The sequence below is a fragment of the Chiloscyllium punctatum genome, chromosome 1, assembly GCF_047496795.1.
Source record: "Chiloscyllium punctatum isolate Juve2018m chromosome 1, sChiPun1.3, whole genome shotgun sequence".
In the NCBI taxonomy this organism is placed as follows: Eukaryota; Metazoa; Chordata; class Chondrichthyes; order Orectolobiformes; family Hemiscylliidae; genus Chiloscyllium; species Chiloscyllium punctatum.
This window is the reverse complement of record NC_092739.1, coordinates 156,296,340-156,314,730: the sequence shown is the minus strand read 5'-3', so window position 1 is coordinate 156,314,730 and position 18,391 is coordinate 156,296,340. Positions and strand designations below refer to the sequence as shown.

The 18,391-nt window shown below is 41.0% G+C and overlaps 1 protein-coding gene across 5 annotated transcripts in view; it reads left to right on the top strand.

The window, feature by feature from the left end:
* LOC140481329 (putative pre-mRNA-splicing factor ATP-dependent RNA helicase DHX32) overlaps positions 1-18,391 on the top strand; it is a 129,399-nt gene that overhangs the window by 63,517 nt on the left and 47,491 nt on the right. For all 5 annotated transcript variants that reach the window (XM_072577358.1, XM_072577329.1, XM_072577337.1 and 2 more), the window contains 2 exons: positions 3,982-4,224; positions 10,893-10,992. In XM_072577358.1, coding sequence (XP_072433459.1) covers positions 3,982-4,224; positions 10,893-10,992 — 343 coding nt within the window. The remainder of the gene's footprint in view (positions 1-3,981; positions 4,225-10,892; positions 10,993-18,391) is intronic.

The window sequence follows — 18,391 nt, the reverse complement described above, 5'->3', positions numbered from 1 at the left end:
GTTGTTTAATTATCCACCACCATTCATGACTGGATGTGACATCACTGCAGGGTTTAGATCAGATATGCTGTTTGTGGAATTCCATGGCCCAGTTTTACATGCAGGTAGCCCGTTTTGTTGTTCCATGCAGTTGACACCTCATTTTTAGGTATTTTTGATGATGATGGTACAGTGAGTAGAGTTGTAGGTTGTTTTGAAGGAACAATCTCAAAATGGTGATGGGCATTCATGAGGCACAGTTGCCAGTCTTCAGTTGCTAGATCGATGTCAGCCCCACTGTGATGGTAACACAATGAAGGACATCCTCAATGTGAAGACTGTCTCGATAAGGACAACAGTATTGATTAGATGGTCACTCTCTAATCAATACTGTTGTGGGCAGATGCATCACTGGCAGTCAGATTAGTAAAGATGAGTTCAAGGTATGTTTTTACCTGTTGGTTCCCTCACCACCGGGCCAGAGTATGGTCTGGTAGCTATGTCCTTTAGGCTTTGGCCACCCTTTCATGCTTGTGCATATCGAAGCACTATTGGCAATGGACATTAAAGTCCCCCACCCTGAAATACTGTGGAAAGCCAAAGAAATTTTCTGTCGTTGGCACTCTTTGCTCCTGCTGAGCAGTTTTCAACATGGAAGAGCCACTGATTTATCAACTGAAGCAGAGTGGGGGCAGTACATGGTAATTGGCAGGAGGCTTCCTTGCCCAGGTTTGACCTGATGCTGTGAGACTCCGTGGCTGTTTCTACCAAATGCCATTTTGCAGTCGCCTCTGCTCCAGCTGTCCTAGTACGACTGGGCACATCCAGGGATGGTCTTGGTAGTGTCTGGGACATTGTCTAGAAGGTTCCATGAGTGTGACTATCAAGCTGTTGCTTGACTAGACTGTGAGATAGCTCTCCAAACTTGGGTACAAAATCCCAGATATTAAGAAGGGGGACTTTACAGGGTCAACAGGGCTGTTTCTGCCATTGTCATTTCTGGAGCCTTAGTCCATGTATAATGGTCCATCTGGTTTCAGCACTTTCCAAATCCAGGTGAGCAAGAGGTACAGGTAGGAAATCTGTCAACTCGTTGCCAACTATCCTACCCATGGAAATACTTTCTACCTATCTATTTTCCAAAATTTATAATAACTCTATGCCTCCATAAGTTCCCACCATAACGTTTGAGTAGGATGAGTAGAATCATCGAATCTCTAAAGAATAGAAGCAGGCTGTTCAGCTCATCATGTCTACACTGACCCAACCCTCTTCCCTACCCCATAACCCTGCATTTCCCATGACTAATCCACTGCACATTTCTGGACATTATGGGCAATTTAACATGGTCAGTCGATCTTTGGTCTTTTTGAGGACAGCAGAGCAGCTGGAGGAAACCCAAGCAAACACTGGGAGAATGTGCAAACTCCACACAGTCGCCTGAGGTTGGAATCAAGCCTGGGTCCTTGGCATTGTGAGGCAGCAGTGCTAGCCATTGAGCCACTGTGCCACCATTTCATTTCCAGTATCTCCACATAACAGAAGTCCCTCACCCCTTGTGCAATTCTCCGCCGCTCTCCTGAACCCTATCCAAGACCACAACATGTTTATTCATCTACCATCCAGAATTTAATGTTGCAGAAATTAGCCAGTGATCTTAAGAGTTTAGCATAGCTTTATGGTTTTTTTTCCCGCAATGTGGTGGAATCTGTGCGCTTTGGGAGACCATAGACTGCAGCCATGTTGGACATTACCAATAGTGGATTGAACGGCTGATTCATGAGTGGCTGTCTTTTCCTCAGCTGGCATAAATGACTAGTGTCAGCTTGAAGTTAACTAATGGTGTTATACTCTGGTAAGCTTTGCTTTCTCTATTCCCATTGTTTGTTTTGTGCTTTTACCACACCCTTGCAGACTGCTGGTCCCCAGGCACTTCATCTGTTGTCAGTCAGCAGCAAGGATTTTCAGGTATCAACTCCACTCACTGCAAACTTAAGACCTTGTTGTAATATTGTAAAGAGTGTGCAGCAGCAAAAAGACCTGAGTACATGCAGAAATCTTCAGTTGGGGCTGTTCATAAAGTATATAATATTCTTGGCTTCATTCATAGGAGCACAGTACAAGAGCAGGGAGCTTATGATGAACTTACATTGAACATTAGTTAGATCATTTGGAATATTGTGTGCAGTTCTGGGTGCCATCCTTCAGGAAGGACTAGAGAGAATGCAGAAGATGTTTATGAAAATAATTCCAGCGATGAGAAACTTCAATTGTGAATGTAGATTGGAGAAGTTCAGACTGTTTTCCGTGTAGAGTAGAAGCCTAAGATGTGATTTAATAGAAGTTTTCAAAGTTGTGAATGGTTGGGATAAAGCAAGACTGTCCTTACTCACAACAGAACTGAGAACCAGTCGGAAAGTGTTTTTGCAGCAAAACCAAATGCCAGCTGAGAAATCTTCTCAATGTCTCTACTGGTTACGGTCTGGTATGCATTTCCTAGAATTGTGATAGGATCAGGTTCATTTCAGACATTCATTTTTAATAACTATATAGAGGGTTACAGGATAATCAGGAAATCAGCATCGAATCATGCTCCAAGAGCCAGTGCAGATCCAATGGACTGAATAGCCGCCTCCTGCCCTGTAATAATTCTGTGACATCTTGATATGGCAGTAGTGGGCAATCTGTTCATCTCTGCCTGTAGTCACCGCACCGTAGAGCATGTATTTGGAGATGTGCCTAGCATCTGTTTGATTCACGTGACCCAACAAATAGTCATTGCTGACTCAAAGGCCTACCTGGGGATCTCTGCATCTCTGCGTGCATCCATTATTTATTTTGTGGTCTTGCCAGGAGATGCCAAGAATTTGTCTGATGCAATCGAAGTGGAAGTGTTCAGTTGTTTTTCTTGACTTGTCTAACATTCACTGTTGCTCTAGAGGTGGGTGCTGAGCACATAAACCTAGTGCATGTGAGCTTTGTAATTAGTTTTTTGTTGGTTGATATGATTTCTCAGCTTTGGCACAATAAGTGCAGCCTTGGCAATCCAGGTGCTGTTTTTTGACGGATAGCTGGGAATTATTGATTCAAGTGAAGTGAAGATGTCACAAACACCCACCGTAAGCCTGTTGGTGTTCTTGGAGTTTCTGCATCTTAGTCTTTGTGATTTCTATCGCCAGTTAAAAGTCCTTGGACACTCAGAACTGATTTATGAGCTGGAGCCCCTTTCTTTGGCCCAAGTATCAGGTTCCCCTTTGGGCAGTACTAGCAATACCACAATGAGAACAATGAAACCAGCCGTTTTTGATGCCGGCTGTGCAAGAGTTACCAGAAAGCTGCCTCTGAAAGGGTAGGTTATTTCCTATAGGGATCATCTCCAGATTTTCTTAAAGATCTTACTCCTTCAGCCACTGTCTCATCTAAAATATCAGACTCTCTATAATTTAGCCTGAATCAGTGGTGTACTCAATTTACGTCTGTGGCACCGGGAGGAACAATGAGGCTTGCTGATGAAGAGGCTATGTGCTTGTAAGAGAGGCTTATTTTCTTAGCTTTCTTCTCAAATTATATTGCTTTGGTAGTGGTGAGATCTGGAAGCAAGAGGTGACACACCAACTGACCACTATGTGCCATGCACACCCCTTACTCTCTGGAGGCATCTATTCACAAAGCCAATGACCTTGTGCACGTTTTCAACAGCTGTCTAAGGAGGCTTTGTCACCTTCAAAGATTTGTATATGTGAAACCCAGGTCCTCTCTTTCTGTACCTGCTTTAATAATGTGCCACATAATTTACATTTCTGTTCCTCATTCTTCCTTCAAATTGTAATATTTGGTTGAATCATACTAAGGAATAGTGATGGTGTATGTCACCAACTGGTTGCTGAAATTGAGTGACTCTTTTTTTTTTTTGCTTTAACTTGCTTAAACTAGGTGGTTGTTTCCTGATGACAAACAAGAAAATGGCATAATTTCTGTACACTGACATCTCTTGTTTTGCAGGAAATAACAGACTGCTGTCAAATGATACGGACAGAAGGGGGTGCTCTTGGGTCTCAGTTGGGTGAGCTCATTCCCATTCCCTTACATTCAGGCATCGGAAACAATTTCCAAAGAATTTATGAAGATTGCAATCAGACTGACAAGAATTACCGGAGGAAGGTTATCATCACAAACTCAATAGCAGATTCATCATTTAATATTGATGTCACTTATGTAATAGATTCTGGACTGGAACTGAAAAATGTAAGTGAACTCTACACTTTTAGGTGCAATTTTTGCTATTAACAATGACGTTTCTATTCCAGGTTGTTATTTGCTTCAAAAGAAGGCACTTCTACTTTTAGTCATACAACATGAAAACAGACCCTTCGGTTCAACTTGGCCATGCCAACCACGTTCCCAAATCAGACTAGACCCTCTTGCGCTTTGCCCAAATCCCACCACATGTTTCCTAATCATGTACCGATCCAATGTCTTTTAAATGTTGTAACTGCACTGCACTGCATTCGCCATTTCTTCTGACACTACATTCTAAATAAGAGCCACTGTGTGCGTGTGTTTTTAAAAAAAAAAATCCCCTCTGGTTCTTCTAAATCTTTCTCCTCTCACCTTAAAAATGTGCCCCCTAGTTTTGAACTCCCCACCCCTATAGAAAAGACCCTTGATATTCACCTTATCTATGCCCCTCGTGATTTCATAAACCTCTATAAGGTCACCTCCTCTGTATCCGATACTCCAGTGAAAGAAGTCCCAGCCTATGTTTATAGCTCAAACTTTCCATTCACGACAGTGTTGTGGTAAACCTTTTCTGAATCCTCTGCAATTTAATAATATCCTTCCTACAGCAGGACAACAGTACACAGTACTCCAGAAGAGACCTCACCAGTGTCCTATACAACGTCAACATGACATCCCAACTCTTATACTCAATGATCTGAGCAGTGAAGGCAAGCATCCTAAACTCTGCCTCAACCACCCTGTCTACTTGTGAAGCAAATTTCGAAGAATTATGTACCTGAACTCCTAGGTCTCTTCTCCAACACTATCCAGGGCCTGACCATTAATTGTATAAGTCTGCCACTCTTCTTTGTTGTATGAAAGTGCAGCAGCTCATATTTATCCAAATTAAACCTCATTTGCCAATCTTTGGCCGATTGACCCAATTGATCAAGATCAGGTTGTAATGAAAGCCTTCACTGTGCACTACACCACCCATTTTGTTGTCATCTGCAAACTTACTAACCATGTCTCCTAAATTTTCATCCAAATTATTTCTATATAAATGATAAACAACAATGGAACCAGCCCTGATCCCTGCAGAACACTATTGGTCACAGGTGTCCAGTTGGAAAGCTCTCCCTGAATCCCATGTGAGCTAACTTTACTAATTAATCTACCACGCGGAACCTTATTAAACGCTTTACAAACATTCATTAGGCAGCATCTACCACCTTCCTGTCATCAATCTTTTTGGTTACCCCCACAAATTTGCATTTTGCTGTTCTGTCCTTTCCGATTTGAGACATTTTTTTTCCCTACCCCTTTTAAGTCGTTTTATTTGTGCTGGCCAAGATAGCACATGGGTAACAGGAAGTAAGCGTTTGCAAGTTCATTCCCACCTTACCTGTAATGAAGGAATCTGATCAGTAGGGTCCACTACCCACTTTATGTTTGTCTTGATATTCATGTTCATTGGAAAAATAAGTATCTGATTCCATCCCAACCCATCAGAAGTTCTGCCAGGTGACTAGGTAAAATTATTTCCTCTGTGCAAGTTGAAATATGATATGTGCAATTCCTAAGCAACTCGCTCTACTCAGTATCAACAATGAACAGTAATTCTGAGCTTTTTTTTTAATCAGTGTAACTTTCACCATTTAGGTTGTAAACTGAGTGCCAGTTGTTTCATAGAAGGGCTAAACTCAAAAAATAAATTGAATGATGTCGAATTTTTCCAACAATTCAGCCCTACTGACATTCACCTTTCCCATGAGCCTCCTCTCACCTTAGTTGATCCAACTCTATCAGCTTAAACCTCCTATTTGTTTTTGCCTGACCCACTTAGCTGCCTTACCCTGAAGTGCCTTTTAAGAACTGAGAAATCTAATTTTAAGATTGTCCACGTTTGTTCAAAGCAGAGATTTGAACATATTTGTTCAGAGCTTATGTTGTTTTCGCTACAGCATTGGAGGCTGATAGGTGACCTGATAGAAATGGATAAAATTGGGAGGCATGTATAAAGTTGAGTCTCCTTCCCGTGGTGGAAATGCCACGCATAGGTTTAAGGTGAGGGAGGCAAGTTTAAAGGGGATCTGGTAGAAGCAAATGCAACAGCAAAGTTTTAAAAAGCATTTAGGCAGACACTTAACAGGCAGGAAATAGATGGATCAGGGCCATGTGCAGCTAGATAGCAGTAGTTTAGAATAGCATCATGGTCCATACAGACACAGTGGGTCGAAGGGCCTGTTCCTGTGCTCTACTGTTCTATATTTTATTACTTTCGGAACTGCACTTCATTTATAACTGTACTTCGTACTAGCAAAGATGTATTTCTTGTGTGTAGCGTGAACATAGTCCTTTGAATGGTAATATTGCACACTTTGCTGTATGTGTCTCAATTTTTTGGAAACCCATTGCCACTTGCCCTTATGTGATCAGTAGACTTTTTTGAATAATGTGGAATGTATGAGGATTTGCAACAGCATTACTTGATTCTTCCATGCTTACACAGTAGAGAGAGAACCCCATTGATATTGGCAAGGATTGGTTGTCTTAATTCACTTTCACCAGCTTGCATTCTAGTTGGTGCAGCTATCTCTAAGTGGAGTAAAGTCATTTCCTTGGGTGGTACCCAAATCTCAAATGTAAACCCCAAAGGCACCAGTTACCTCTTTCTTCAGTGGCCTTGCAATCTGCTCAAGTTGTTTTTTTTCTGTTGCCAGCTGCTTGATTTTTATAGAATCCAGTTTCACATCTCAACCAGGCCAGCATTGGCTTTACTGTTCAGGACACAAACAGGACCTTTTAATTTAATAGTTTTTTTTCTCTCAACCTTTTAATGAGTGCCTTACATCTGTGAGCTTTGTTTAAAGTATGGTTACTATGGTAATGTAGAAAACAGACCAGTAGGTCTCGCAAACATGACCAGATCGTTTATTTTCAAGTGTTGGTTGCGCCATAATTGGTGGCTTGGAGCTGCTGTAACAACTATGCAGTTTTACTTGATGTTTGTTTTATTTTGATGTTCAGTATTGATTTATAATTATTTCATCTGTTTTATTCAACATTGTAAATGCATATTCAGCTTTAATGTTAAAGTGAAATTTAAATCAGATTTAAAGTAGTCCTTCTAATTTAGAGGATATATGCAGCAATGTTCCTTATTGAATGCATAAATGTATAATGCAGTTTTATTACGTTTGAGTATGTTTCTGTTCCATATGACCCTAGACTATTTGACCTGTCAAGTCTGTTCTGCCACTCAGTAAGATCATGGCTGATCTGTTAATGCTCAACTCTATTTTGTCTCATCCTTAGAACCCTTGATTCCCTTACTGATTAAGAATCTCTGTCCCAGAATTTCACAGCTTGACTGCCCATTTGAGAGAACATAAAAACTTCCTTTGTCTTAAATGGACAATCCTAACTGAGATTATGCCTTCTACTCCTAGACTCTTCCTCCAAGGGAAACAACTTGGCCTCATCTACTCCCTCAAGTCTGTTAAGAACCTTTTATATATTCATTAAGAGGTCCTCTATGCTTCATTGAGTACAGACGCAAACTACACACCACCTCCTAAGAAAATCCCTTTTATCAGGACTGTCTCTAATGCCAGTATATTATTAGACAAAGAGACTCAAACTATTCAGTGCTCTAAATATAGTCAACTAGCTTGTTATAGTAGAAACTTTCTGTACCATGGAAATCGGTGTCATTATAAATTCACAAACATTTCCACACAGTTTAAGTGGACTGTTGAATCAAAAGACACGAAATTTTCCTGTTTTGACTGACACAGTTAATGATTCTCTGCATTCTTCTGCAAGGCATGACATAGCCAGTCACTCACTTAAGAATCTGAAAGGGAATTGCATCAAAAGCAGGAAGAAAAAGACTGAGCCTTCTGGTGTGCTTCCTTAAGTAATAGCAGGGTTTACAGTGCATGACTGTTGCCTGTAGCTGGTGCTGTTCACATCATGTTATAAATTCATTTGATGCACATTTTCTCATTAGCCTGTCCAGAGATGTTATTACACAGTCTGGAGCAGGTGGGACTTGACCCTGGACCTCTTGGTCTTTTTGTGCATTGTGCTTTGACTCCTTTTTAAATATGCAAGTAAAATCTCTCATCATCTAATATTTATAGAAATGATTTATTAAATTTTAATTTTTAATATTGATGCCAAGTACCCTTCATTATCTTTATAATTTACATCAACCAGTTAAGTGGAACTGGAATTGACTTCAGCTTTCTCTTCAACTTTGTTATGACCATTTGTGAAGGCATTGCTATGGAAGCAACTTGGAGGAGTTAGAGTCCAGTCGTCTGAATGAAGTGAATTGGCTGTAAAGCTGAATTAGTGTGGCAAAAGGTGGTACCCAATGCTGTCCTGTCCAATCTTCTGAGCTCCTCCCTATCTAAACTCCACCTTGCCCAGAAATCTGTAATTCTCATCCTTTCCTGAATAAATTCCACTTGCATGTCTCTCACCTGTCATCAGCTCATTAACGTAGGAAGCTTTCACCTTGCTTTCCAAATCTCTCCCGCAGGCTGTTCTGGAGCTTGCCTATCACTCTGTCCTCTAACTCAGGTTGTCGTCATCAGCCATTTCTCCCAGACTGCTTCCTTCCAAATTTCACCTCCAAACATTTTACTTTGACTGTGGTACTTATAGTCCTAGGCTGTGATTGTAAGTAAATATCTACAGTGGCATATTATGGAAAAGAACTCAATGCATCTGTGAAATCAGTGATTCAGCTCAGGAAGAACAATTCAGCGTATCATGCCTATATGTTGACTGCTTGAAATTGCTCTAAAGTTCCATTACTGTTGTTTTTCCCCATAATCTTGCAAATCTCTTAATGAGAGAGTATTTTACCCAAGAAGAATTTTCTATAAATATATAGAAGTAAAGAAGAACATTGCTACATAGACCATGTTAAGGCATTTAATTTCTGCTTAACACCAATAGCTGATACATGTGCTGTTTAACTGTGACATCACCAGTAAAGATGGGATTTGTCTAAAGATCAAACTCAACATCGGACTAGAAAATGTCCAATCAGATGTATTTTGGGTAAAGAGAGGAGTGTGCTGTGGGCTGTTGCCAAAATTACTCTGTCAAGACATGGATGAAATACTCAGTCAGACGTACTTACAGGATAAAAATTAGGTCTGGACAAGAAAATGTCAATAATTCAGCCATTTGATCAGAGCTGCTGCATGGTTGTCTTCTAGAGGGCAAAGTGGAGGGCAGCAGAAAACGGTTTTTACCTAGGGGTGGGTGGATGACCCATCACAAACGAGAGGCAGAGGATCATCAAGGATGGCACCAAACAGATGAGTTTAACATACCATGACAGCAGGTCCAGTAGGAGTAGCTACAAGAATATAGAATGGATTATCTTTAAAGAAGGAAATATGCAGGACTTGTACTCGAATGTACTACATCTATGTTGCATGATTGACTTAATTCCTCCTATTGATATTTAGTCTTCTGAACAACAAATGTGTTCTGTCAGTGTTATTGAGGTCCTGAAAACAAAAATGAAGGAAATGTTTGGTATTTTCATCTGATGCAAGTGTGCTGGAAGGTTAATTAACTTTAACATACAGTATGAATGCAAGTTGTTATTCGTAAATCCACCATTTCAATTGTTGTGATTGTATCACTGAGCAGTTCTTGAAACCCATGCTCTGATTACGGCATGCATTATTTAAAGTAATAGTATATTGTTAAGACAGTTAGTATAAATTAAATTCAAATAAAGTATTTTGTTCCTACTTAAAAAAAAATATTGCTTAAGTTATGATTTAATTTGTTCTGAAATGCTGAGATTGACTGTGCCTCTATAATCATGCTTTTAAAAAAAATAAACTTCATGGTTGCATTTTGGGGGAGAAATTTCTTAGAATTTAACTAATCTCAAATCTGTCTGTGTCTCTCGGTCTATATATCTGTCTCTTCTCTCACTGTGTCAATCAACTTATCACTCCCACCCACTCAATAAGCTTAGCTGTCTCAGACATTCAGCTCTACGATCATATATATTCTATCAGTCAACAAGAAGTATAAACCTTTTTATATAGCGCCTAATGAAGAAAAGCACAATGTTCCCTCACTCTGCTGCTAAATTGTTTTAAATTAAAGTTTGGTAGAAGATTTGTAGCTCGGGTGCTCGTTGTTGTGGTTCTGTTCGCCGAGCTGGGAATTTGTTTTAAATTAAACCCTGCTTGATACTAGAACTGCCTCCAAAATGCTTTGCTGTCACTTTCTCTTCAATTAACATTGTGAACTTTATTTTTGTTTATCCCTTAACCAAGTTATGTGATCAAATGGAAGTCAGTTTCTGTACAAGAAATCCTCTTTAGAGAAATCTACTTAAACGGATGATCACCTTCAACATAAAATGTATTTATTTTTTCCCAAATGCACATGGGTCATCACACATTAAATTCAAGAGTGGGCTGATAATTAATTAAAATATTGCTGCTGCTTAGATTTTAATTTTTTGCCAAACTCTATTAAATTTTGTCTCAGAAAATGCATGCTTTCTGGACTTTTGGCTACCTTTCTCCCCACTAATGAACTTGCTAAATCTGTCAAAATGAGATCTGGGAAATGTGTTGAAAATGTGCAGTCCTCATTCTCAGACTATATTTCCTGAATATCTTTTCTCTTTGCCCCAGGTGTACAATCCTCGCATTCGGGCTGACTCTCAGGTCATTCAGCCAATTAGCAAGAGCCAGGCTGAGCTGAGGTGGCAGAGAATAGGCTGCACCTGCCCAGGTAAGAAATACTGGCGTGTGAAATTGTTCACAATCAATTCGCAATGTAATGTGCACAAAGGAACCATTGCTTACCATGTACTGATGCAGGTTTTTCTGTGGCTATATAGTGAGTCAAATGACCATTGGAAATTTTGTGATAACTCCATAACTGTGGAATATTTTTAGATTGTTTAAAAATTCATGAGCAAGTGCTGTACGTGTTGATGTGTTGTTTTGGTTTTGGTGTGTTGTTTTTAGGAAATCTGTGACAAGATGAAGCTCTTATTTAGTGACCTATTAACAATTGCAGCACCCATTGGACTACAATTGATCTTGATTGCATTGTAGTTTGATATAGTATGCATTGTCTTTGTTTTCTTGGAGGTTGTAAATGTGCAGCCTCTTGTGTTTTAATAATGCTAATGGCATTAATTACAAAGCTTGTTGACACTATTGTATCTAACAATAGCCTCAATTGTCAATTAACAATACATATTATTTAAAGTTAATTATTCATCTCGAAGATCATCTATTATCATCAATATTTCCTGATTTTTATCCTAATCTCAGTTGGTCTAACAGTGAAACTCATTCATGTCTTGATCATGCCACACATTTGTTATTGGTATGGACCAGGCCAGACCCCCTCAAACACTTTAAGATCGCCCAGAACCTAACTTTCTAGTTGTTTTAAGCAGATGTGAGGTGAATATTCCAGGAGCGACCACTCAAGTTTTAAATAGAACAGAATTTATTTAATACAAACAAAATAAAGCCAAATTTAGAGCAACCTATCTAATGAAAATCCAATCAATTTGAAAATGCAACTTAACAAAGAGCTGAACAATTTCCTGCAACATCCCATAAACGCTCCCTTTGGCAAAAAAGGTAAAATCAAGCACAAATTCTTATAGGAGAGAGTTAGCCAGAAAATCTCTTGAATCTAGGAATCTTTACCCCCAGCAGCTTTCTTTTAAACAGTAGCGTAAAAATAAAACTAAATTAAAAAGAAAATCCCTGAACTGGGAGAATTGGCCACTCTCCTTTCATTGTATAAGTGTTTTTTATATGAAAAAAACCTAAGTGTTTTCAATTAGATATTTCCAGACATATCAGAAACTCTGCCTTTGCGATCCCTCTTGAAAAAAATCAATGACAACATAACCTTGTTAAAAAAGCAATATCGTCACACCACCACCATTAAAACAAATGAACTATCACTATCCGGTGATGGCTTCGTTTAAAAACCCCTTAATCTTACACTGTTAGTATCCTACAACACATATACATTGCATTAACTATGACCATGCAAAGATGCACCACTGCATTCTGTTTACTGTATCCCGTTGCTCCTGATGCGGTCTTCCCTACATTGGGGAGACAGGATGCCTACTTGCAGAGCGCTTCAGGGAACATCTCAAGGACACCCACACCGACCAACCCCACCGCTCCATGGCCGAACACCTCAACTCCCCCCTCCCGCTCTGCCAAGAACATGAAGGTCCTGGGTCGCCTCCGTCGGCTGGAGGAAGAATGCCTTATCTTCTGCCTCGGGACTCTCCAACCCCATGGCATCAATGTGGATTTCACCAATTTCCTCCTCATCTCCTCACCCCTCACTTTTTCCCACTTCCAATCTTCCAAATTGGCGCCACCCTCATGACCTGTCCTACTTGTCCATCTTCCTTCCCACCTATCCACTCCACCCTCCTCTCTGACCTATCACCATTACCCCCACCTCTACCCACCTATTGCACTCTCAACTCCGTCCCAGCTGCACCCCCTCTTCCCTTTTATCTTTCCACCCTGTAGGCTCCCAGCCTAATTTCTGATGAAGGGCTTTTGCCCGAAACATCGACACTCCTGCTCCTCGGATGCTGCCTGACTGTGCTGCTTTTCCAGCACCACACACTCTACTGTAATCTTCAGCATCTGCAGTCCTCACTTTCACCTACATTCTGTTTCCGTTTGTTGTACTCCTACCACTGAACGTCTCTGTTTCTCATCCAAGTCTTGACAATGCATTGGCAATCATGACTTTTCGTCCTACCACATTCACAGTTGTCGAATTGAATGACTGTGGCAACAAGCTCCATCTAAACAGTCTGGCATGTTTGTCCTTAACCCATTGACATTTGTGGAGAAATTTATGATCGGTGTATACGATTGTCTCAGATGCATTACTGGTAGTATAAACATTGAAATGTTGTAATGCCAACACCACACTCTAAGTCTCCTTCTCAACTGTAAGGTATTTCTGCAGATGAATGTTCAGTTTCCAGGAGAAATATGAGGGTCTTTCTATCTTCTCACTGTCTTCTTGTAACAGCACAGCATCGATGGCTTTGCGTAATTAGATGTAACAAATACCAGGGCAGTGATTAATACAGCTTTCAGGTTGTCAGATGCTTTCTGACAGACCACCATCCACTGAAACTTTTGTGCCTTTCTTTAGAGCCACATAGCTGAAATTTGGTATGAATTTCCGGTAAAACCCAGTAGTCACAGGTATCGTAGTAGTGCCCTTTTTTTGTCACTGGTATGGAAAACTCCCCAATAACTTTTGTTGTTGCATTCCATGGGACCATTTGTCCATGTCCAATAACATGGCCCAGGAAAGTGACTTGAGCTTTGTCAAATTTACTCTTAGCCAGGTTTGTCACTAAGCCTGCCTCCCAAAGTCGGTTGAACAATTCCAGTAAATGTTGCAAATGTCCCTTCCATTTGTGACTAAAAATCCCCCCAGGTCATCAATATATACTACTCAATTGGGTAATCACCTTTTATCTTAGCCTGCTTGGCACACCTTCCTCATTCCTGAAGAAGGGCTTATGCCCGAAACATCAATTCTCCTGCTCCTTGGATGCTGCCTGACCTGCTGTGCTTTTCCAGCAACACATTTTTCAAGACTGACAGGTAGGACAGTTCAAGAGGGTGGTGCTGAGTTCAAAGGTTGGATCTGGGATAAGGTGGGGTGGGAAAGAGAGGAGAAATGAGGAAACAGATGAAATCCACATTGATCCCATTGAGGATCTTAAGGAAGAAGATGAGGTGTTCTTCCTCCAGATGTCGGGTGCTTAGGGTTTGGTGGTGGAGGAGGCCCAGCACCTGCACGTCCTTGGAGGAGTGGAAGGGGGAGTTAAAGTGTTCGGCCACTGGATGGTGCGGTTGTTTAATTCTGGTGTCCCAGAGATGTTCTCTGAAACAATTGGCAATTTGGCGTCCTGCCTTCCCAATGTAGAGGAGACCACATCGGGAGTGACGGACGCAGTGTGTGGAAGTACAGGTAAAACTCTGTCGGATGTGGAAGGATCCTTTTGGGACTTTGAATGAAGGTGAGGGAAGTGGTGTGCACACAGGTTTTGCACTTGCGGTGGCAGGAAAAGGTGTTGGTAGGTGGCATGGATCTGATGAGGGAATCAGAGGGAATGGTCTCTCCGGAACACACACACTGGTAGGGAGCAAAATATATCTCTGGTGGTGGAGTCTGCTTGTAGGTGGTGAAAATAGTGGAGGATGATGTGATGTATCTGGAGGTTGGTGGGGTGGAAAGTGAGGACCAAGGGCTTCTGTCCTTATTGCAATTGGACGGGTGGGGTTCAAGGGCAGATGTGCGGGAAGTGGAGGAGATTTGCTGGAGGGCATCGTTGACCATATGTGAAGGGAAAATGCAGTCCTTGAAGGAGGCCATCTGGAATGTTTTATGGTGGAACTGGTCCTCCTGTGGACAGAAACAGCAGAGGTGGAGGAATTGTGAATAAAGGATAGCGTTTTCACAGGAGGCAAGGTGGGAAGAGGTGTAGTTTAGGTAGATGTGGTCGTGGGTGGGTTTGGAGTAGATGTCCATGTGGAGTCAATTGTCTGAAATGGAGGTGGAGAGGACCAGGAAGGGAAGGGAGGTATCCAAGATGGTTGGTGTACTAGAGGTTGGGGTGAAAGGTGTTTGTGAAGTTGATGAACTGTTCAACCTCCTTGCGGGAGCATGAGGTGGCGCTAGTACGATCATCAGTGTAACGGAGGAAATGTTGGGGAATGGTGCCGGTGTGGCTGCGGAAGGTGGCCTGTTTCATGTATCCGACGAAGAGGCAGTCATAGCTGGGGCCTATGCAGGTGCCCATGGTTACCCCTTTGTTCTGGAAGTGGGACGATTCAGTGTGAGATGAAGAAATGGAGGTATGGAGGCCTTCATCATGGGGATGGATGTGTACAGGAAATGCATGTCCATGGTGCAGATGAGGTGTTGGGGACTGGGGAAATGAAAGTCATGGAGGAGATGGAGGGCATGGGTGGTGTCCCAAACATAGGTGGGGAGTTCCTGTACTAAGGGGGACAGAGCGGTATCAAGGTATGTGGAGATAAGTTCGGTGGGACAGGAGGCAGTCCACACAGCTTTGCTCTTTTGGATAAAGGTACCTCCCAGTATCCTCTGAGGAGGTCCAACTTTGAAATATAAGTTGCTTGTCCCACCTTGTCAACACAGTCTTCCAAACATGGAATTGGATATGCATCAGACTTTGCGATAGTCCACACATAGTCCCATCTGGTTTTGACACCATTACTATTGGTGAGCTCCAGTCACTACAACTCCGATTATGTCATCTTGGAGTATGCGTTCAATCTCCTTTTGAACCTGTGTCAACTTTAGAGGGTTATGCCTTTCAGGATGTTGCTTAATTGGAACAGCATTTATCTACTACATGCATAGTTAGATTAGTACTTCCCAGCTTATTTTCACATACCTCCCCATAGGTCTTTTGGGTCATTTCAGTTTTCCTCTGGAAGGTAACTTGATAATTTATCCCAATTTTTGACAGATTCCTCATTGTCCAGTTTAATTTGAGGAATGTTCTGTTCGGAATCCTCTGAACTTGCTTCTTCACTCTGTGTTTAACCAGTAAAACATTCTCCTTTTGCTTTGCTTCCCTGGCAAAATATCTTTTGAGCATATTCACATGATATGTGAGATTTCTTTCTGTCTGAAGTGCTTATCAAATAGTTCACCTCTCTCCATCTCCTTTTGACTTGATAAGGTCCACTAAACCTTGCTTTTAAAGGTTCACCATCACTGGAATGCCAGCACTTTTTTCTTCGAGAGCAAAATTTGAGTTTTTGATTTCCTGTCTGCTTCCTGTTTCACTGTGTTACTTTTAAATGCTGTATAGCCAACTCCCATGATCTATTTAACTGTTCCCTAAAACTTGGCACAAAGAGCAACTGTGTAGTTTCAATTATGACTTAGTAATTTCTCCTTTAATCAATTTTAGTGGTCCTCTCACCTCACTCCCAAACACTCATACTTATGGACTGAAATTTATCAAATCGTTTGATGTATCTTTGTACAAAAACTACAAAAGAAATTCCTTTATACCAGTCATCTGGGTAGTCCTGACTATAAATGCTGAATATGGTCTTTAATGTTTGATGCCACCTTTCTGGCACTCCCTGCCGATTCTGGATGGTATGCAGTAGATTTTAACTTTTTAATTCCTGAACTGTCCATAACTTTGAATAATTTTGATGTGAATTTTGACCCTTGATCTGATTGTATTTCTGTGAGTAGCCCCTATCTAATGAAGAATTTGAGTAACTACTCTGTAATCCTTTTAGTTCTGATATTGTGTAATGGAATGGCCTCTGGAAATCTAATGGACATATCCATTATTGTTAGCAAATACTGATTCCCACTTTTTGTTTTAGGTTGGGGTCCTATGCAATCAATTAACGTTTCTTGAAGTACTGGAATAGGTATTAAAGGTGTGGGTTTTATTACTGCCTGCAGTTTTCCAATTACCTGATAGGTATGATATATCTGGCAAAATTCAGCTACATCCTTGTGCAGTCCAGGCCAGTAAAAAATATTTCTGCTCACTGAGCGGAAGATTGTTTTTAGACATTTCGTCACCATACTAGGTAACTCCATCAGTGAGCCTCTGATGAAGCGCTGGTATTATCTCCCATTTTCTATTTGTGTTTAGGTTTCCTTAGGTTGCTGATGTCATTTCCTGTGTTGGTGATGAGCCTGAGAATTCCTAGAAGCATGGCATTCCAACTGGAATTCTATCAACAAATACATTGATTTGGACCCCATCTACCACCCTATGAGAAAGGAACAGGAAATGATGTTGCCAACACAGGAAATCATATCACCAACCCGAGGAAATCTAAACACATAAATAGAAAGTGGGACATAACACCAGTGCTTCAGTGAAGGCTCACTGATATTACCTAGTATGGTGATGAAACATCTGAAAACGAACCTTTCAGTTCAGTGAGCAAACTTACATCTAGAACCTCAACCTGAGCTACAAATCTTCTCAAAACTTGCTCATATTTTTTGTATCTTAGCTTGAGTTTTTAACCCCAAAATGACTTCTTGGTTGTTCATGTGCTACCTGCAACACCACCTCTCTATAACCCACTGGCAATATGACTTGATGCACTCCTGCCTATTTCTCATTTGCCTGAATGTGATGGTCTCCACTTCCTCAGTAAGACTTCATATTTAAGATAGTAGCATTCAGGGATACATTTGGATTATTTTTCCATGTATACCTTTTGATACAATTGTTTTAGTTTCTCATCTTTCTGCTGTAACTCAATTTTTTCTGAGCTCAAGGTATCTACTTTGTTATCCATCTGCTCCTGGTTTGTCTCAACCATTTGATCAAACAGGATATCTGATAATTGTACTTCAAGTTTCTTATCTGTACTCTTTGATCCTCTCCTGTTTCAACTGGTGACTTTGTGACCTCATACTGGGAATTTTCCTGAATGTGGTGATATGCTTCCTGTAATACCTCAGTTGACTGAGTTTCCACTGGCTTTTCAACCACAGTAGGCAGCACTCCTACCTGTGAAATAGCTATATCATTAGCAAGGACAGATTGTATTAGTGGAGCTGAGAGTTTGTCCAGTGCTCCTACCACAACTTCTCCACTCTTCCCTGGAAGCTCTAACCTCGCTCTCCATAATTGAGCACTTCTTGTCTCCCCATGAATTCCCATTACTAGCACTTTTTCAGGCAGTAGTCCTTCAGAGATACATATTTTCTCATCTTTCAACATCAAAGATTAAGAGGATTCTATATCTCTTAATATTGTAACCTCTTTACCTGCTGCACCTGGCCTATGTGAGTAAACATTACTTTTGCAGGTATGTGCTTTAAGAAGATTTGGCACTTCCTCTGTAACCAAACACTGACCAGCGTGTACATTTTGGTGCAGCTTTCTAGCCCCCACTGTGCTTTCCATTTCAACTCCAACAAACTTCACCGGCTTGTCCTGTTTCCTTACATCTGGCTTCCCAGTGCTTTTCCTAACTCACCAACACTCATTTCATGTGGCCATTTTTATTGCAGTGAAAGCACCAGAGGTTTTTAACTTTCCCGTTCATGGGTTTCCTTTTTACCCTGTGGTAAG